Source organism: Mus pahari, chromosome 15 (assembly GCF_900095145.1).
Source record: "Mus pahari chromosome 15, PAHARI_EIJ_v1.1, whole genome shotgun sequence".
Classification (NCBI taxonomy): domain Eukaryota; kingdom Metazoa; phylum Chordata; class Mammalia; order Rodentia; family Muridae; genus Mus; species Mus pahari.
Genome location: NC_034604.1, coordinates 71,745,470 through 71,767,206, shown reverse-complemented (window position 1 = coordinate 71,767,206; position 21,737 = coordinate 71,745,470). Strand labels below are relative to the sequence as shown.

The following is a 21,737-nucleotide window of genomic DNA, read 5'->3' as shown; positions in this document are numbered from 1 at the left end:
CCTGTAATGATGGTCATTAAGAATGATCTTGAGTGGTCCAGGCAAGCTGCAGGCGGCTGAAGAAAGCAGAGACAGAGACCACCGGATGGAGAGAGGTGGGGGAGGGAGGGGGAGAAGGAGGGGGAGAGAGAGAGAGAGGAGAGGAGAGGTGAGAGAGAGAGAATGAGAATCAAGTAAGGATTATGAGATAATTAATGCAGATTTATTTACCCATGTATCTCCAGCTCTCCAGCTGCTATGGTCTCACCACAACATCTTTCTCCTGCTGCTTTCCCTGAGAAGGACTAGATAAGATCTTGCTGGTTAGAATAGACCAACAAGGACCTTTGCCTACCTCCTCATGATATAAGTAAAAAAAAAAAAAAAAAAAAAAAATGAAGTGTAGAGAGGTGAGATGTATTGCCTGGTCAGGAAGCTGGAGTCTTCCACCACACTGAGGTGAGGTGGAAATCAAGGATGGGATTGCTGTGGAGTCCTCGTCACAGTACCACAGTACTTTTCTGTTCTTCTCATACAAGTATGGGAGACTGACTGACACCTCGGGCCTCTAAGTTTCTTCATCAGTAAAAGGAACGCACAAATATATATATATATATATGGAAGAAGTGAAGACACAGGTCAAAGTACTCATCAGGGTCAGCAGAGATGATTCTGTTAGGAAAGGGAGTTGGATAACCAATGTGCATATTCAAACAAAAACAAAACAAAACAAACAGCAGACACAGTGGCACTCACCCAAAAAGCCAATGCTGGGAAGTAGGGACATACAGAGACTTGGGGTTCATGGGACAACTAATCAACCACAACAACTCAGATAGTTTGAGGCCAGTGACACAACACAGACATGCACACACATTTGAATGTATGCCTCCACCCACATGTGCATACCCTCAACCCTCACACACACAAACGTGTAGGCACACATACATGTAAAAATACCCATCACATATCTGATGCTTAATATATAAGTACTTAGTGACACCTCGCATGTCCAAAACAAAGTTATGTCCTGCCGTGATTTATCACCCTGTTCAACTCAGATCCTATCATTATGTAGAAAACTATTCTATCCTTGTTTTCCCTTCCAAGAATCCTAACCCCAGGCCATGCTCTGTATCACTGTAGGCTTTTGGTATATCAAACTCATCCTAGTCACATATCCCTAGGCACATAAATATTTAATTATTCGTTACAAAATCAGCCTGGGGCTGGTGAGATGGCTCAGAGGGTAAGAGCACTGACTGCTCTTCCAAAGGTCCTGAGTTCAAATCCCAGCATCCACATGGTGGCTCACAACCATCCACAATGAGATCCGATGCCCTCTACTGGTGTGTCTGAAGACAGCTACAGTGTACTTACATATAACAATAAATAAATTTAAAAAAAAAAAAAACAAAAACCGAAAATCAGCCTGTTAGGCAGCTCCCAGAATAAACTCAACCCTATGAATGGCACAGTCAAATACAGAGTCAGCCCCAGCTCCTGAGGAGTTGAACACTCTTAGAGGCAGATCTTTCTTACTCAAAAACATAAGAGAATGAGTATTATTTTAGATGAATAGAGTGAAGAGTAATGTGGCACACTACCAGCTTGGTCAGCTGCTATGGATGCAGCCTGGGGACACAACTCCACATTGTCACCTGCAGTGTCCAGGGGCATTCTTTCCAGAGACTGTAACTCAGGTGAAGCCAGACTCTAGACTTCACTTTAGAAAAGAGCTTCAGGACTAGTCGATATGAAGCAGGCGTTAATTCTACTAAGGAGGGATTTTTGACATAGAATTAAGCCTGAGGTTTCACAGAAGAAGCTGTTGAGGGAGAGGGTAAGACATCCCAAGGAGCGTAGATGTGGCTTTTTTCCAAGAAAGTCACATTAATGGTCTCCACAGTAGCCATCCATGTATACCATTTGGGAGGTTTTGAAGTTACATCATCAGAGCAATGCTAAGGAATTTGGGTGAGATTATGTGGTAATGCCTGAGGCACATTGGATAGGATTATAACTGCCAAGATGCCCCAGATCACTAGGGTTGTATAGGATTTAGGATGTTTCTATTTTAAACAAAGATTGATAGACCTGTTTGTGACAAAAAGAAAGAAAGAGAGAGAGAGAGAGAGAGAGAGAGAGAGAGAGAGAGAGAGAGAAAGAGAAAGGAAAGAAAAGAAAGAAAAGAGAGAGAAAGAAAGGAAAAGAAAAGAGAAAAGGAAAGAAAAAAGAAGAAAAGAAAAGAAGAAAAATACCTGGGAAAGGAGTAAACGCATCCTAAAAATCTTGTATGCTCAGCCTGCAGGATGCTTTACTGTCATTTAAACATCCTTAGTTGAAAAGACCTGTGCAGAAAAGGAACCTTGACTCTGTTTCAGCATCCTTACAGCAGGCGCTGTTTATTGTGCCTGCATAAGTGACTCTCCGCTGTCAGAGACTTCAGCTTGCCTCCGGATTGGGGGCTCCTTTCCTTTACTGTGCCCCTTAATTTCCCTTCTCTTTCCATCCTGCCCAGCTATCATTCCACACTTGAGCAGTTACTGCCTTCTAGTTTCACGGTATTGGAGAGTCCTGAGCACAGGGAGAGCACTAGCAGAGAGCTGAGAGTCACAGGACTCATTTGCAAAGTTTCCCAGATACCTTAGTTTCTGTCTGTCTGAGTGTCTGTCTTGGCTTCTGTCTGGGTATGTAGAAATACCATAAGGGTGAAAGAAAAATTTGGAATCAAAATAGAGTGCAATTCAAATTGCAGCCTAAGCTCAAAGGGAGACAATGAAAGCAAAAGAGGAGCTGTGGAGCATGAGGTATATTTTTGGCTGGTCTACCAGAAAGCTCTAATCTGTTGATTAAGAATGGCAAGGAGTTTGAAACTTAGATCTTCTGACATCTTTGTACCATCAGGTAGCCAATGGTTGGAAGACAATCTATTTAAGCCATTAGACTGGGACCATTTTTCTGAAATTGACTGTGTCCTCCAACTCTGACTACACCTTCCTTTACAACCCTAACCCATTTCCTGCAGTTGACTATGGCTGTTCTTAGCTAAACCAACATGCCAACATGGCGTCTAGTTGCCTTCTAAATGCCTGTATTTTCATCCATAGACAAATGCTGCTCTCCGCCTTAATTGGCTTCTCTTTACAGTGAACAATAATGAACACAGACTCTTGGCTACTAAAGGTGCTGAGAAATTATGGTTATATAGGAAGCCATAAACAGGACATTTACACCATCCCCTCTTAGACTGATGGAATTTCGCAAGAGAAATCAAAGAAAGAATGTAAACTCTGGGGGACAAGGATAATGGCTACAAAATTCCATCTTCTGGATATAACGTGCAATCCTAGACTCATAGCATCAGAGGTTACAAGCACTGTGTCTTCACAAGACTGAACCTGTCAATAGTCATTTATTGAGAGAGCCTACTCTGGGAGAAAGACTCATGGAACTATATATACTGGCTAGTGAGCCTATTGGGCTCCATTGCAAAGTTACAAACCTGTGGTCAATCTGAAGGCCCTGGTTAAAATCAGTGGGTCATAAAACTAGACAATAAAGACATGAACAGAGAGAAGTAGATTCCTATGTGGAAGGGGGCCTGGAGCAGTGCTAGCTGCTTGAGGTGATATTCACCAGGGAGGCAGAGGCAGGGCTTTGTCAGCAGCGAGAGCTGTTAAGGAAGGTAGGGGTGGGAGTAATCCGAATTTACATATACACTGTTAAAATTAATAGACGAATATAATTTCAAAAGTCAATTTAAAATTTATATGTATATATATGCATGTGGACATACATACAAATGTGTTGAGTTCTCATCTGAAATGCTTAGAACTGGAAGTGTTTCAGATTTGGAATACTTTAAATTTTATATATAATATACATAAAGTGAATCAAAACAGTGTTCAGGATCTTTAATCCAGCAGAAATTATGTGTAACTTGAGGTGATATTTTTTATTATTTAATTATGGAATTGTGGAATTAAAGAGGCCTCTGACATTATAAATTGGGACTAGTGTGACAGGGTAGTCAACAGTAAGAGTTGATAAAGAAATTCAGACTCATGTTTTCTCATTTCTTGTCTTCTCTTCGATCCTAATAAATGATATTATACAACTGTCTATGAACTAAAGCAGTGTTAGCTGGCTGTGGTGGCATATATGATCAGGAGTCAGAGGCAGGGAAATCACTGGAAATTCAAGGCTGGCTTGCTACACAGTGAGTGTTGGGCAGTCATGGTAACACAATGAGGTCCTGGCTCAAGAAACAGAGGAAGGAAGGAAGGAAGGAAGGAAGGAAGGAAGGAAGGAAGGAAGGAAGGAGCTGTCTGTATTGTTAGGTCCATAATTTGTTAGCTATAAGCTCTTCTTGGAAAGTGGCTGACCCTGAGAGGTCTTGGTTTTCATCCCTGTGAGGAGGGGTGCTGAGGTACTACAGTGTTCACTGTCACATGTAAAGAAGCTCTGCCTAGGTTTTTCAAAAATTGGAGTTCTTTTGCTTTCTCCCCTTGTTTCCATTCAAGGGCAGGAAGAGTGCATCCCACTTGCCTTGGATAGTGTAAGATATAATGTGGCAGACATAGTCACTGAGCATGTGTGGCAAGTACTCACATCTCCACCAGCAAGGCCAAAGCACCCTTTTTTCCCTTTTTTCCCTTTCCCCCAAGTCCAGATGCCTAATGTTTAATCAGTTCTTATAATGACTATTGGAATGAATCCTATTAATCTGTCTTGTGAAGTCTGCTTTTGTAGGGGTCCCAGGAAAGAACTCAGGTATTTCCCACTTCCCATAGAATTTTTTTTTTCCTGATAAGAATCTTCCTGCCTGGGAATTCCATTCCCTTAAATACCTCTATGCCAAGAGACAACACATGGTCATTATAATACCTAGAAAACGTGAGTGTGAGCTTGCAGTGAACATTTTCAATGATAGAAAAGGTATTAATGGTGAGAAATGAAACTGTGTAATGGTCTCAGCAAAGTATGTGTACACTACATGGCCTGCATTCAGGATTTGCCCCAGAGGGATGGCAGAACCCAGAACAAAAGAGACGCCCACTATTGTCTGCCACTTCATCAGGGGAGCCAGATCCACAACCCAAGTGACATTGCTGGGAGCTTAGGAACGATGTTGTTGCTCCAAAACATTCTTCCAGGAGATGCTGTCCAGTTGTGCCTGAAGGTATTTGCAGAAGGCTTTCTTTGAAATCTTCTTTTGTTAGTACTTCGGACCCCACAATCCTGGTATTTTTCTCATGCAAGTTGCCAGAGCTAAGTGCTTTGGGTTTTACATATGGAAAGTTCATTTTTGTTGTGTAATTAATAGGAAGCAGACTTTCGAAGCTGATGATCCAGGCCCTTATTTACCCAAAAGCATATGTCTGTGTTGTGTTCATGAGTCACCCTCTCACCCTGTGCATTGTAACGTTGAATTTGTTTACACTAACTTTTCCTAGAAGCCAAGCCTTGTGGTTTAGTAGCCAATAACTTAGAGGCTCTAACCGGAAAGAGGTGACTGAGCTTTTCCTCTCAAACTGTCAAGAATTGGAAATTAGTGAGGAAAGTATTTGTTCTGTGATCTCTCTCAGCCTAGGAGTGAAGGGGATCTGTACTCTTTTCCCAAGCAGACTGTGGGTATACTTCTCAGAATGTGAATGTACGTCAGCTAGTCATGACAACATGTGATTTCCCTCCTTTCAATGAGAATTATAATTTGGACCCAAATGTTCAGCCATAAATAAAAACCCGTCCATGGTGGAGGCTTTGTGTGTGCTGGGGCAACAGGATATATGGAAAATGTTGGTATAGCCCTCCTTCTCTGGGAACCTGAAACTGTTCTTTGAACATTTATTTATTTTTTTTACAGAGCCAATCAATCCCCTGCCTGCCTCTCTCCCTCTCCCTTTTCCTCTCTTCCTTACTCCTCACTAAGCTTTTCGGTTGAATTGGGGGGGGGGGGGGTGGGGGGGGAGGAGGAGGAGGAAGAGGGGGGGGGGGTGTTGTTTTACATGTGAATAACTTCTTGGTGTTAGAGAGTCAGTATGAAGACTCCTAGTTTCCATCAATATATAACTTTATTAAACATTCAAACCAGTTTCTTAGTGACTTGTAATGTGTTGCAAACTTTTTTTTTGTTACTGACCCCTATTTCTTCTGTAGAGTATACTGGATGTTGGTTGATATTTCATGGGTCTTGTGGTCACAGGGCTGAGACTTCAACCTTAACACCTCTCTCAGGCAGGTGGCAAGCTACTGAGATGTGCAGTGTGAGGCTCCCCTTTAAAACATGCTACTTCTGATCTCCCTCCAAGCATCCTTTCTTTCCCCATGTACAGAATCTGCAAAGTTGATGCCAAGTTCTGGATTAGGAGAAGTACCATCATCAGCCACCAAACCTAGATACTAATGCACATGCCAGCATGATTCTGCTGAAGGGACCCTGATATTGTGGCCTCTTGTGAGGCTATGCTAGTGCCTGGCAAACACTGAAGTGGATGCTCACAGCCAGCTATTGGATGGAACACAGGGTCCCCAATGGAGGAGCTAGAGAAAGTACCCAAGGANCTNAAGGGGNCTGCAACCCTGTAGGTGGAACAACAATATGAACTAACCAGTACCCCCTGAGTTTGTGTCTCTAGCTGCATATGTAGCATAAGATGGCCTAATCGGCCATCATTGGGAAGAGAGGCCCCTTAGTCTTGCAAACTTTATATGACGCAGCACAAGGCAAGGCCTGGGCCAAGTAGTGGGAGTGGGTGGGTAGGGGAGCAGGGGTGGGGGGAGGGGTATAGAAAACTTTCGGGATAGAATTTGAAATGTAAGAAAATATCTAATAAAAAATTAAAAAAAAAAAAAGAAGTCTGGGTTAGGAATGACTTCAGTTCACGTTAGTTAGCTGAGCTTCATGTTAGTCACTGGGAGAAAGGCAAAGAATTTAGCGCCTGGCTCGGTGCCTGGCTCAACATGGGGCTCCTTCAATATTTGTTCTGAGAATGAATGAGAAAAGCTAACACATGGTCCTGGTTCAGTAGGAAGACATGGCGTAAGAGGGGGGATAAACATCGATTAATTCTACAATGCAAATATAGGACAGCTTATATGGTGCTGTCAGAGAGAAGCCAGCAATGTAACGGGAGCAGAAAGGTTAACATTTAAATGGAAGGTCAGGGACGGCATTTAAAAAGAGGACTTACTGGGAGTTTTAAAGATGGGGTAGGATTTACTAAGAGGTAGGATATTGGTTTGAAAATAATAAAAGTTTGAAAAAGCTTTAATATTCAATGATAAATGAATTCTGGGGAAGATTGGTAAGCACTAGAATCAAAATGAGCATTATTTAGTTTTGGGTGTTTTCCCTCACTAGGACAAGATCATTGCCTTTGGGGGGAAAAACAACAAAAACAAAAACAAAAAACAAACAAACAAACAAAAACCACAGTGCAAGACTTTTCTTCCTATCTTCCACCAGAGGCAATATCCTCTCTGACACTTGCAGAAATAATAGAATTGGACACACACCTGTAGGCCATGCAGAGTTATTGTCTCTGGGCTTCATCCATCATCTGCTAAGCAGATGAATTTGACAGCATGGGAAAGTCTAAAGCAATGGGTGTAATTGCTGATTGTTGTTAGGAAGAATGCAAAGATATTTTATTGTATACGCTGATATTTTAGTAAAAACGACGTTGAGTTATTTGAGTCAAGCCCACAAGAGTGAAAAGGGCAGTCATTAACTTTGACATTATTCACCTCTTTGAAAAGGAAAGGCCTCAAAAGTTGGCAGGGGTAGAAATGAAGATTAATGTGGTTCAAAACTCGGATGATCGGGACCAATAAAATTGAACCTTGCAAATTTAAATGAAAGGTTTACAGCTATGCTTAGGAACATTTCTCCACGGCAGCATGACGGTTTGATGGCAATGTATATTGAAACATTTAAAGGGACTATTGAACCTTCATTTTCTATGACCCAAGAGTATGTGTGCTATTGAAAATGTACAGTTTTTTTTTGTGTGTGTGTGTGTATGGCCTTCGTTAATGTAAGTGTTGTACTTTTTGATTACAGAAATGAATCAGCTCAAGTCTTTGGTACTAAACACTTTTTATATGCCAACTTTGTTTAATTCTGGGGTACTAACTTGAGAAACACCTTAGCAGATCTTTTAAGTCTCTAGAGGAGTGTCATGAAAATGGAATGTAGTCTAGAACTGGTCTTGTAGGAAACTTAGATAAAGGATTTGAGGATGTCATATCTAGAACAGAAACTATCTGGTGGCATGAGCCCTTTTGCAGATCATGATCCAGAAGTAACAATTTCTCAAAGAGAATAAGAGCTTTACCTAAAGCTAGAGAACTGTGGGTTGACAATTCAGACTAGTAGCTCCACTCCTCTGGATTTTCAGGTCAGCATCTACTGGATCTCCAGCAATAAACCTGAGGATTGCGTAAGCAAGTTGATTTGTTCAAACCATAAAGAAAGCAAGGCCCATAGTTTCTTGTAATTCATAAACTTCAGGCATGGTCAGCAAGAATTTTCATCCCTTTAGCACACAAATTTTAAATGTACTATTTTTAAAGTCACCCTGGTGCATATTTTGTCTTCCTTTTATTGTTTTCAAAATTAAGAAGAGGAAAAATAACTCACTGTCGAGTAAGAACATGCATGTAAAATGTCACATTACATACAACATCAATTTATGGTTAAAGACAATGCCACAATGGATTTGAGAGAGGAAAAAGAAATAGCCCCTTTGGGAGACTGTGCCTAACCTTGCACCTTGCTTAACTGATAAACTAGGACACTTAACTGATGGAGCTCAGTCACAGAAAGGTTTTGGCCTAGACTTCACTTCTCCCCAGTTCCCCCAGTTGTCTAGTCCAGACTTCTTTATCTTTGGTCCTGTTTCAGTACTAGAAATTGAATCTAGGATCGATCTCACCATGAAATTTGAGAGACTTTTGACACTGTTTTGTGCCCAAGAACTTTTTATGCAACTGCAGGCTCATAGGTATGAACATTTGCAGATAGTAAATCAGAAAGAAATTTATTTTAAAACAGTTCTTTTATGTCATAATTTACCATTTATTAAAGACAAAGTCAAGTTTATATCTTTCTTAAGCAGATATCCTAGTCTACTTTTACATAGATTGACTCACATTTGAGTATTTGATATGTTCAGATGCAGACCAACTTCAATATTTCCCACTGTTGAGTGATATTTTCATTTCATGATCATCAATGTTGAAAACACTGATTTACGTCAATATATAGTATGAAATGGTAGAAGTCTGTCTAAGATATATTAGAATGACTAGGAAGCCTTTCCTAATCCCCAGCCAAAAGTCATTGAATGGATTTTTGGTTTTTTATGATACCCAAGTCAGCAATTCAAAGCAAATTTTGAAATCGAGCCTTCTAACATAGCACAGTTCAGTAAATAATACATAACAAATACAAAGATATACGAAGTTGACACAAGCTACCCAGGAATGGTGGTGAGGAAATGTTAAAAGTATTTTCTGTGACTACATCACAATGCTTCTGTGAGTGCAGAAGCCTTTATATGCAATATAAACAAATGCAATTCACACAGCACAACAGCCTCAACTCTGAGCTCAGATGTTTCAGAAGGCACATCTTTGCATGCTGTGACATCCTGTGCAACCCGAGGCACACATGTGAGTCCAGTACCGAGGCTGCAGGGACATAAACTACCCTACGCATGTGAAATGATATTTGACTTTTAATGACTGTTGTTGGGTGTTCAGAAACCTCCTACTGTTGACATTATTTAATTTTCTTTCTGTGATTATAATATAATAACATCTTACCATCCCATTCCCTTCCTTCAAACTCTTCCATAGACCCTTCCCCCTCCTTTTCACAGCCCCCAGTTCAGATATCAGGACACAGACTGGGGTCCCAGCTGGCAGTTGAGAAGCTGGGGTCTATTCATAGTTGTGGGCTTGATCCAGGCTACAACAAAAGCCAATGTTTACTGAAATAGCCTGGGGTTTAGTGGCTCTCTCTCTGGTTTCCTTCAGTTCGCACTCCTTGTTTCTTCCAAATCACTACTTAACAAAAGCCCCAGCAGCAACTCCAGACTCCAGATAAGTTCTGCTTTGGTTTTTCAGAGAAGATCTTTTGTTCGAGCATAGTAGGCAATCTGGGATGCATCTGAGGGAGTTCTGCTGATCATACACAGGAGCTATAGGCTTCTCAGGCTCACTCTTTGGTCTTTAGGCCCTTGCTCTTCATCCAACTTTCTCAGATCAATCAAAATCCCACATGTCATCTTTAGAGCATTCCTACCAATGTTCTTGGTAGGCTTAGACTTTCTCCCAACTACATTACTGCTGCCTTTATTTATTCAAAGCCTCAGGTGATTTTTTTCCAACCTGTAAACACATCAGTGCTTAGCTTTGTATCACCATGCCCAATGAAGGCAAGTATTCTGGAAACCAAGGAACACCTGGATTTCAACATTGCCTAAGCAAATAAAGGATGGTTGGCTTCAAATCTCCTTCTAAGAGCTCTGTGTGGCTACAGAACTCCTCTGATGGCCATGCAATTTCCTGAAGTTCAATTGGTAATGAATGAGAGAATTTATAGATAAATTTGGTCCAGGCTTAGTCTCTAGGAATTTATAGTGTGTGAGGAACCATTAGCCAACATGGACTACCGAGCTGGAACTGTCCTGTCAGTTCTGAGGACCAGGCATTATTCGTCCTCAGGAAAATTTGAGTACTTCCTAGACATGAGCTCAGAGAAAGATAAGATCTGGAGTTAAAATATGAAGTGACTGAATAAATGCTGAATGGTATTTTTAAGCACATAACAACTGTAGAGTTGTAAACTCCAAATGTTTTTCATCCTGTGACATCACTGGGAGTAGTCATCCCGTTAAATGCATATTTAGAACATGTTTCCCTTTCAAGACATAAACTTTGAAATAATTCACATATAAATGACTTTCTCAAAATAATTCCACATTCCACTTAATGGATTCTATCAATGAAACAAAAGCACTGCGTTGCTATTAAATTTTTCTACCAATTTTACAATTTTCATAATGGTTTAAGGAACACAAACAGACTGAGTTTGAATGCAACCTTTATTTAATTCCCTTGTGTTTTCACACTTATAATAATATAATTTGAAGATTTGAATTGTTTGATCTGTGTCTTTTATTGGTAGAAATAGGTTATGAGTGTAGATATGGGCCCAAAGTAGAAAAACATTCCTGGCTGTACTTAAGTCATAACATTTCTTCATTCTCAACATCAATTAGACAAGATTTTCTCAGAAACATGGTGAGCCATTTTTCTTACTAAAAGTTAGGTAATCTTAGAAACCAGAAGGCATTGCCCTTTGTAATTAGTTCAATTCTCTGAGTGTTGACTAAGAGAGTTGACAAATCTCTTCAGTTGACTCTGCTTATAAAAGCTTTAAGTTTTCAGATTTAAGGGATTTTTTTAAAAAACAGATTATATCTTATCATTTTCAGGAACAAAATTCCTAAATAATGAATAAATTTCCAAGCAATTAGCAAAAGTGTTCTTTCCATAGTATGAGGTTGTTTGTTTTGTTTTGTTTTGTTTTATTCAAGAAATTATTTTGTGATTTATAGGGGCCTTATCCTGTAGTGAAACTAAGTGTTCTACTGTGTTTTAGCAACTATGAGGTGGCATTAGTCACAACCTTTGGATACACCAAACCATGAGTATGAATCAAACTCTTGTTTTATAAAGAAAGTTGTCCAAGTCATTTTATACAGACCAAAGTGAGAAAGCAAGACAACTTATTGTGATATATAAAATATCACTTGGGTCTTCTTATCTCATCACAAAGTACTTTGATTGAACTTTTTTATTTAAAATTCTTGTCTTACTAAAATTAACCTCGAGGGCTAATGTGCTCTAACATTTAGAATACAAGCTTGACTCACAGCTCATGGACACAGTGAGCTTGTAAGATGCTCCATTAACCCCTGAATACCTGTGAACTTACTCCTTTTCCCTGAAACTTTCAGACAAGTTATGGCAGATGCATGTACAGGCCAAGTGAGGACATCATTCTGGTCCCATATATAATTCATTAGAATGCTTTATTTAATACTTAATTTTCAGATAAAACTGATAATGTGAACATAAATTATTAATACAGTAATCCTGCAGCCAAATAAATTTGCTTCCTCTTAGGGAAATGTGGTGCCCACTGGAAATCTAGAGGGGGTGGGGGGACTTAGACAATAGGGGAGGTGTCCAGAGCAGGAGAGCACAAGGCAAGGCTCTAATTTGCCAACATCTTTAATGTCTATGGGAAGACACAGGCAGCTGCTCAATGTCACCTGCTCTCTGGCGTCATCTCCCACTTCAGATAAAGGTGAACATAAAGTAACTCCACATTCCTCTCCTCCTTCTCTCCCATCAGGCAAACTACTGTGTGTGTAAAATGACAGAGCTGAAGACCTCTAAGCTGTTAGAGTTGAGAAAGGACAGTCTTTCACAGTATACCCCAAGCTGGCCATGGCTTCAAAGAAACACCAAAGTACAAGATAATTTTAAGGAAAAAGTGGAGAACATGCCCCATCACAATAACCTCCCAATCTCTGCTTTTAAAAGAAATAGATTTGATTTGGTCATGTCATACATAATTATAATTCATTCTAATAATTATATTCCAATTCCACCATCTTTGGCTGCTTCTAGCTTCCGTCAATGTCTCCTCCCTACAAATGCCTATCCCAAATCATGTCTATTTGTTTTTGCTGTAGAATTTAACCAAGACCTTCTGCAGGGGAATAGATTTAGAACTACCTGTCAGAGCTTGATGGGATTACCAGTGGGCACACAACAGAGGACAGTGAGCCCCCTTTTCCCAGAATTCATTAGTGCTTACTAGTTCAGCAAGTAGGGGTAGCATTCAATAAGTAGCTTCCTCATTTACCTCCAACAGGTGACAGGTCCAGTTCTGTGCATGTCCAGGGAAGATAGCCCTTGTAGCTATGAGTCGATGGTGGTCCTGGGTGTGTCACACCCAGAGAATGGCACGTTGGCAGGTTTTTCCTCCCTATTTCCCAGTGTTGTATTCCTTCTTCCCCTCCTCCTTGAGTCTTTCGTGGTATAAATGTCTTGTTTAGGGGTGAGAACTACACCAACCCCCTTTCTGAGCACCTTGAGCAGCCAAGAATCTCTGTGTTCCCTGCTGTTCAGTGCAAAAAGATAGTTCCCTGATTAAAACCTGAAGTAGCATTTGCTTACGGGTGTAAACATACTGATTTTAAAGGTGATTTAATGTCATTTTAACTGAACAGAACAACACTAGGAAATCTCTTTCTGAGGGCTTTTGATGTTCTAGCAATGTGTTGTTTTATTTTGTTTTTCTAAATTTCACTACCAGGCATGAGTTCCCACCTGTTGAATAGGCCCAGTCTCCAAATGCGAAGAACAGAACTCTCTCATACTCTTAGTATCCAGCAGCTATTCAACTGTTCCTTCCCCTGTAGGAGCTCAACCGAAAGAAATAACTTGTCCTTTTCAAAAGAATCCTTAAGGCTAGGAAGATAGAGGGCTAATTTAAATTCAAAGACAGAAAAAGAAATTGTATATGCCAAGGCAGGGTGTCACATACTTCCCATGAAATAATACAAAACATCATTAAAACATATTTAAAAATCATTACTGATTCAAATTCAAGTACAAAGCATAAAATGTACAATTTACATTGTACAACATTAGGCAACTTCTCTTGAGCTCACATGTGCTGACCCCGCAGCATCTTCCAGATCATCTATTGCTGCTTGGTTGTGCCTATGTTGGAACCTCAGAAAGTACAGGGGGTGAGATACAATCTATGGAAAGAGCTTTCTAACATACTTCAACCCAGAAGTCAATGTACAGCAACACTCCCTGGACTAGTTAGGGCCAGTAGTGTTCCAACTGTCTTTATCCTGAAAGTCTTCTCCCAAATTGACCACAGTTCCCTTTAGGGCCATTCAGAACCACAAAAAAAAAAAAAAAAAAAAAAAAAATTCTCTTAAGAAGTCCATAAATAAATCTGCCTCCCCAACAACCCACTCAAATCTGTCTTACAGATCTAGACTGTGTCATTAATATGAACAAAATACAGTCTAGCAACAATTTCTAAAGTCTTCTAAATAACCAAGGCTTGATTCGGTTATTTAATAACCAAACAGCTCACAGTACTGACACTACATCTAGGGACAAGAATTGCTGCTAAGCCCATTCTTCTTTTATCATAAAAGATGTGAGAAAATCAGCAAGTGCTGATATCCCCGGCCCCTGAAAGCAGGAATGAAGAGGTGTCTAACTCTGGACCGACAGCATCTTACCCATTCGCTTGGCCGTTCTGAGGAGCTAGAAAATTATTTCTATTGCAGCTATAAAGAAGTAAATTTGTATTTTGCCTGGGTCTGTCATAATTATTCTGTAAGCGTAGCAAATAGCAGGCAAGACAGAGGACAATGACAGGAAAGAGGGCAAATATGGAATCAATCTTTGCAGCAAGATCCCAGAAATTACTGTCCAATAATGAAACAATTTGAAGAGGGGAAAAAAAATCTGTAAACATTTAGAGGGACGCTGGATTCATGAGCAATAAGGAGAAAGATCTGTGAGTACCAAACCTTGCCAAGTCCAAAACGTTCTTCTCCCCAGTCAGTGGTTTCAAATTTATTAGAGGAGAAATAGATTTTAGAAAGCCATCCCACATTTTGTGAAGGCAATTGATAATAAATGGAGGAAAGAATTACGGCAATTTTTAAATCCAGAAAAAAAAATGAAAACCATTTAGCTCATTGGCCCGGGATAAAACATATGAAGTGACCCAGAAGCATGAAATGGCTCATAGTGAGTGGTTCACCTTCATCACTACCCACCCTGCACAAGGCCACAGCAGCTCTGCTCCACTCTGTCCTTCATCTGCAGGAACAGGGACTCTGAACTGAAAGTTTGAAAAATGTGCATAAGTGCAAAATAAGGTTCAGGTGTTCTGAACATGTAAGCGACCTCCAGCCTCGGAGTGTGCAGAAGAAAAGGATATTGTTATGATATCTGATGTCAAATAGAGGATAGCTTATGACACGGGCATATGATTGTCACAAAATAAACCTGGGAACTTCATCACTGTCCCATACCGTTAAGTCAGAGGGCAGGAACCCGTGAGACTTCAGAGAACTGGTGAATCTCTCCTTGTCCCAAAGCTATGTGAAGAGAACCCCAAGGATATGAGAACAGAAAATGTCCTAACTGTAGCCAAGGGTCCACGATATGCCAGATACCTCAAGATGGTTCAAGTGGGTGTTCAGTGATGGCAGTAAGAGACAAGATGTTCTCAGAAGGACTGGACCCAGAGCTACTGGGGAAACCAGATGCTCTGGTGCCTAATGGCGAGAGTGAACGAGCCATGGAATAAAGTTCAGATAGTGAACCTTCTTTCTAAGACTAAGCAGGCCTGCGAGGCTCACACTGACCGTGGAGGAGTGTGTTTACATTACAGGAGAGAGCCTAAGCTCTAGTCCTCGGGTATAAAAATCACCAAGTGCTACACACCTACCCCAGCCTTTCTCTGTTTAAAAATAATGATAATATTAATAAAGAATTTATAATCTTTTAATATGGTTTGTTGACCAAATAAAATGCTTTGGAATTAAAAAAAAAAAAAAAAAGAAAGAAAGAATATGAACACTGTAGCTCTCTTGTTCCAAAAGTCCAAGAAATGCATGTTTGCCACTTACCCTTCATAATTTTAAGCTTGTAGTTTGAAAACCATGAAGCATGTACCAAATCAGATTAGCATTATTATACCTCATATATACTCAGCTTCAGCAATATCAGCTCTTGATCAATCACCATTCATCAATGCTTCTGCCTTTTTTCTCTCCTCTTTTGAAGCCAGTTTCAGATGGTTTCATATGAGACAAAGTAATGGAAAGTTAAAAGTTAATAATAATACAGCGATTACACCTTTAAAAAAAAAACAAAAAACAAACAAACAAAAAAAACTAACAACAATTATACCAAGCAAAGCCCAGGCAGGATTTAACTTAAATTTAGTTTCAGAGTCTCTTTTTTAACATTTATTAAAATGATAGCCGAATAAGATTGTTTTATCTCCTTCATGACTTTATAGTTTTACACTCGTCCAAATAATTTTTTGAGACACCAGTCATTTAACTTGGAGTCCCAACAGCCTTTAGTTTATCAACTGAATCTCCAGGTGCTATTTGTCATTGGTATTTTACAGTTGTTTAGTCAACCACCATCCTGCCCAAGAAGGAGTCATTAGGCTCATAGTAACGATTTACACTAAGTGGAATAATTGCTTTCTCTATCATAGTGGCTGCCTTTGAATGCTAGCTGCTGTATGTCACAGCTGGTGCAGCGGGGTGTAAGACATTTTCTTCTCTTTCTTTTTTTCTCCTCTGCCTCCTCTTCATTCTCCTTTTATTCTGTTTCTTGAGACAGGGTCTTAACGTACTCCAGCTGTTGTAGAACCCAGGACATAGCCAAGGAGGCCCTTAACGTCCACCTGTTCCCGTACTGGAGTTACAGGTGTGCACCCACACACAGGCTTCCGATAAAGAACAGTTTTAACATTCAACAACATCTGCTGGGCACCCCCAGTTTAAAAGCTTTGTAACTTATGAGGTAACTTTGGAGGAGAATAAATACTGAAAACTCTCCCTTCACCAAGCCTTTCATTCACTATTGATTTTCCTCCCAGTGGCCACTGTGAGCTTTTCACTTGGATCCTGAAGATGAAAACAAAAAAAAAAAAAATTCTTTTTCAAATACATGCATCTTTAACTTTACAAACATGATTTCTTTATTTAAAAGAAAATTTTGAAATTTGAATTTTTCTTTCAACGTTTTAAATGTAATCATACTGCTATATGTATATGGTCCTACTATCTCACTATGTTGTCATTGGCTCATTAGCTTTCGATTAGCGTTTATGTTTTCTTCATTCACTGAACTTGGAGGGATCCTCTTCCAAGTCTTTTTGCCTCTTATTACACATAAGTCAGGGAGTCGACCCTGGCATGCCGTGGCTAGGGCACTGAGACTGCATGCCCTCAATGGTAGCAGCTACTGCCCCATCACTGTTTGAAACGATGGTGCCAATTTATACCCCGCCAACAGCCCGCAAATGTTCCAGGTTCCTCCTACCATCACTGACACTAGATTCGTTCTCAAACTTCATTTTTCCTGGCTACCTATTATGTTTGCCCCCATATGAGTGAGCATGTAGCTCATGAAAGCATTTCTGTCAAGTCTTACTCAGATAATACAACTAATAAAAGTAGCTGGAATTTATACCTAGCTGTGCTCCAGGTCTGCAGAGTTAGCGTCTTGGCATCGTAGGGTGTACATCGGGTAGTTCCCTGATAGATGGCACGAACTACAGAGAGAGCGAACTGCACAACGGTGCCCAGAGGTTTGTGGCAGAACTCTTCAGAATCTCTCTGCATGAAGTACATTGCTTGTCTCTTAACAAGGCCCGATAAGAAACTCCTGGTCCCTACATTTGCAGCCGCTGCCTTCGGGATCCAAACTAGACCACTTCCAAAGGCTGTGGCTGGGAGGCGGCCCAGATTAGTCTCATTTGCCATCCAGGAAGCAACTTTCAATCCTGCCCATTCAGGAGGCACACACAGTGCATGGTCTGTGAGCTGCATAAAGCCACACGAGCGACTGATAATTGAGCCACCTTTCTTTTTACAAGACTAACTACAAAAGTTTTATTTTTATAGTGAGAAGCTCACTCCAGGCTTTGTTCTATTTTGATCTTTATAACTTATTTTAAAGATCGCTCAGTAGTTATTCGCTGCTCAGTCAGTCTAGCTGACCTTTGGCCAAAAGCAGTGGCAGTTTGACCTGGCCTATGGAACTCAGCGCTTCCCACTCCATGAGGCTAGTCGCATAAATAACTTCAAATAAAACCCTCCTGGAAGTCTGTGATGGGCCACAGCATGAGGGAGAATCAGGGCACCATGGAAAGAATGAAGTGGGAGTTGCCAAGAATACTGAGAACAGTGGCCAAGTGTTAAGCATATTTTTCCATTTCTCCCTTAAGATATTTATCCTTTCAACTAATAGATGAAAAAATAATAACAAGACCACATGAGAAAACAACACAATAAAATGAAAAAAATAATGCCCCCTTTCGAGTTTAGTCTTTTAAGTGGGCTTCTTTGGGGCAAATCACAGCAGCAAAGAACTCCGTGAGGAGGAGACACTTAAGTCTGTAGACGGCTAGCAGCCAGCACAAAAGGCGAACAGCGTGCCCGCCCTTGTGTGCAGGTATGCAGGCACAGGTACAGCTGCATGTTTGCCAGGACACAGGTACTGAGTGCGTGGATGTCTGCTCACAGACAATCACGGGAGAATGGACTGGGGGTGAAAGGCTCGCTATGTCTTGAAGCCATTCACACTTTATGGTGTCTGAACTTCAAAACGAAGCAGTTCTGAGGGCCATTTAGTGGCACAGTACAGGACTTCCTGAGAAGTTAGGCTCATAAAAGAAAAAGGAGCATCTGGCCAGCAGCACATGAAAAGGGCCCTTTGCAAACAACCCTTCAGCAGGGGAGGGTAAGCCATGGAGAAACACCTGGCGGATATTGCCCTTGACTTCCCAGAGGGTGAAGGTTAGGAAGAAGTTGGTTAATTGGGCATCATCAGGCCACTTGACAGCTCCAGAATACTGGCGGGAAAATATTAAGAGACCACACCTTCCCAACCAGGGTGTTCAGGCACAACCCCCTTCACAGTATGATCTGGCTGAGTGATGTGGGTGGGCTGTGTGTGTAAGCGTTCAAGGTCAGACAAAGGGAAAGTATCAACTAATGCTTAATTGAATTGGGTCAAATGTCAAATGGCTAAATGAAAGAAAGAAAAGAAAGAAGAAAGTAAAGAAAAGAGGGAAGAAAGAAAGAGAGAGGGAGGGGGAGGAAGGGAGAGAGAGGAAGGAAAGGAAGAAAGAAAGAAAAAAGAAAGGAAGGAAGGAAGGAGAGAGAGAGAGAGAGAGAGAGAGAGAGAGAGAGAGAGAGAGAGAGCAAGCATACACACAGCTTATATTGTGCTTTCTATCATTGCTTCTAAGACTCTAGGGAGACCTGAACCTCACTCTTCTTATTTTTAAAACAGAGCGGAAGGAGGAACTCCAGCATGGTGGTGAAAGCCTCCTTTCTGAGCCCTCAACAAGGCTGATGAGGCAAAAGGATCCAAAGTTTAAAGACAACCTGCCCTGTATACGGAGATCCTATCTCATAATACAGTGAAATAAAATATCAATCACAGTGTTTTGCACAACTGCAAGGATTGAAATAATGTAAATAATGCTTTGTACACGTGACATAGCCAGTGTTTATTTTTGTTATTTTCTGTTTAAATCGAGAAACAATAGATGGAGGGCATTGTGTGCTGAGCTTAACCTCTTCCCCTCTTGTCTCCTGCAGCCAGCTCCTCCCTGAAGAAGAGATTCAAGAGACGAGAGATCGAAGCCATCCAATGCGAAGTGCGGAAGATGTGCCATTATACCAAGCTTCTGTCCACCAAGAAGAACCTGGACCACGTGAACAAGATCCTGAAGGCCAAGCGGCTGCAGAGACAATCAAAGACGGGCAACAACTTTGTCAAGAAGAGGCGAGGCCGGCCTCGGAAGCAGCCCTCACAGTTCGATGAGGACTCCAGAGACCAAATGCCAGTGCTGGAAAAGTGCATTGACCTACCCAGCAAGAGAGGCCAGAAGCCTAGCCTGAGTCCCCTCGCGCTGGAACCGGCCTCGGGCCAGGATGCAGTGATGGCCACCATCGAGGCTGTCATCCACATGGCTCGGGAGGCGCCGCCGCTGCCCCCGCCGCCGCCCCCACCACTGCCCCCGCCCCCGCCTCCACCACCCCCACCCCCGCCGCTGCCCAAGACCGCTCGGGGCGGGAAGAGGAAACACAGACCGCAGCCCCCAGCACAGCCCGTGCAGCCCACGCCGCAGCCCCTTCCCCAGGAAGAGGAGGTGAAGGCCAAAAGGCCACGGAAGTCCCGAGCCAGCGAGAGCGATGTCCTTCCCTAGGGCGAGCCTGGGTGGCGGGATCCGGGCAGGGACTGACGTGGGGGGAGCACAACAGGCAGGGTGGGGCTGATGCCCAGCCACAGGGACACCCCGCCCCTCTCTGCAGCGGGTGGGCAGGATGGGCAGAGGGCAGGGTGGAGCTATAGGGAGCTGGGGTAGTGGAACAAGGGAACCCCCTCCAAAAAAAGAAAAAGTAGCTGCCACTGCTGTTTATTCAGTGGCAGGATCCTTGCGGGCTGCAGAAGACCGAGGAACGCAAAGCTGGTGCTCAAAGATGGCCACCTGACCTTCCTCATCCCAGGTGTGCCCTTGATTCCGATTTCATTTGCTGGTCAGAAAAAAGATAAATAATAAATAAATAAATAAATGAGAAACACCATTAGCAAACATTCCAAGGGGAAGCAAAGCTGCAAATTTACCAGCTGGCTTGTTTGTAAGCCACTTCCGCATAATTGGTTATTATTTCTTTGGGTTTGCAAACTCCGCTAGGCTTTGGGGCACCAACATCATCTTCAAGTGACCCGAGAGATGAATCTTTCCGTTAACAGCACAGTTGCTCAGATGGAATCTTGTGATCAGAAGGTGGAATTGGACTGATAGGCGACCTTAGATCTGCTCGTGTTCCTGTCTCGTACACTGATTTTGCATTGTCCCTTTCCTGCTTTTCCTTTGTGTTGTGTTTTCATGTACTCCCGTTAACTTGCTGCCTTCAACTTTGTGATACACATCTAAACAAGGTGAACTTTACTCACGTTGTAAAGTCCACTCTTCAAATCCTGCCTCAAGGAACCGGCTTTGAATCCCAATCGTTGTGAAACATAACTCAGTACAGTGTAGAAGCTTTTTAATAAGTGACTCAGAGCAGCCGATGGATATGTCGACCCAAGTGTCAGCCAGGTTATTTTTATACTTAAAACATATCAGTGGCGAATAGGCAGGAAAAAAAAAATGCTCTTAATACCCCCCAGCAAGTGGAATAACTGATAAGCCACCAAAAATGAAAATCCCACACCCACCAGAAAGAAAACTGTCTAGCAATGCCTTGGTACCTGATTATTTTCATGCAAAGAGCTGTCAGAGGTTGTTAAGAAAAAGAAACAAAGACAGTAGACGTCCATTATCTCTTAATAATTATTCCTTAAAATTGAAGGGGAGTAAGTGTTCTTATCTAAAATAAAAAAATAAAATAAATAAAGTATTCAAAGGATATCACCACTCCAATTGTATCAAAGCCACCTTGGACAAAGTATCCAAATTGTGGTTGCCTTAATATACTCAAACATTGCTGTACATAATGTAATTATAAATCTATCAGTCTGCATGGATGCAAACTGTGTGTGACAAATCGTCTTTGAAATGGTCCATTTCAGCTGTACATTTCTCATCCAAGTTGTATTCTAGCCTCTGGCTTCGTGTGGACAGATACTCCGTCTATCATCCATTCCACAGCCCAAGTTTGGACTTAACCCACTGCCGTAGATGTTGTTAAAAGTCAGATGTGGAAATTTCAAAAAAGTATTCCCAGTTTCCTCCCTTACTCCTCCCCTTCTTCAAGACATCACATGCCTGGCATCATAGCTTATATAAAGAGAGACACATTTTTCTAAGGGGAATTAGGATATCTGGTTTACCTCAAAATTAAGATTCTTTACAGAAAGTTGAG

General features: G+C 41.5%; 1 protein-coding gene across 1 annotated transcript in view; it reads left to right on the top strand.

Moving 5' to 3' along the window:
- The window catches only part of Setbp1 (SET binding protein 1), a 356,761-nt gene extending 335,512 nt beyond the window's left edge, over positions 1 to 21,249 (top strand). Inside the window, exon 6 of the mRNA XM_021214418.2 lies at positions 19,464 to 21,249. Coding sequence (XP_021070077.1) covers positions 19,464 to 20,074 — 611 coding nt within the window. The 3' untranslated portion in view covers positions 20,075 to 21,249. The remainder of the gene's footprint in view (positions 1 to 19,463) is intronic.
- Positions 21,250 to 21,737: the final 488 nt, after the last annotated feature.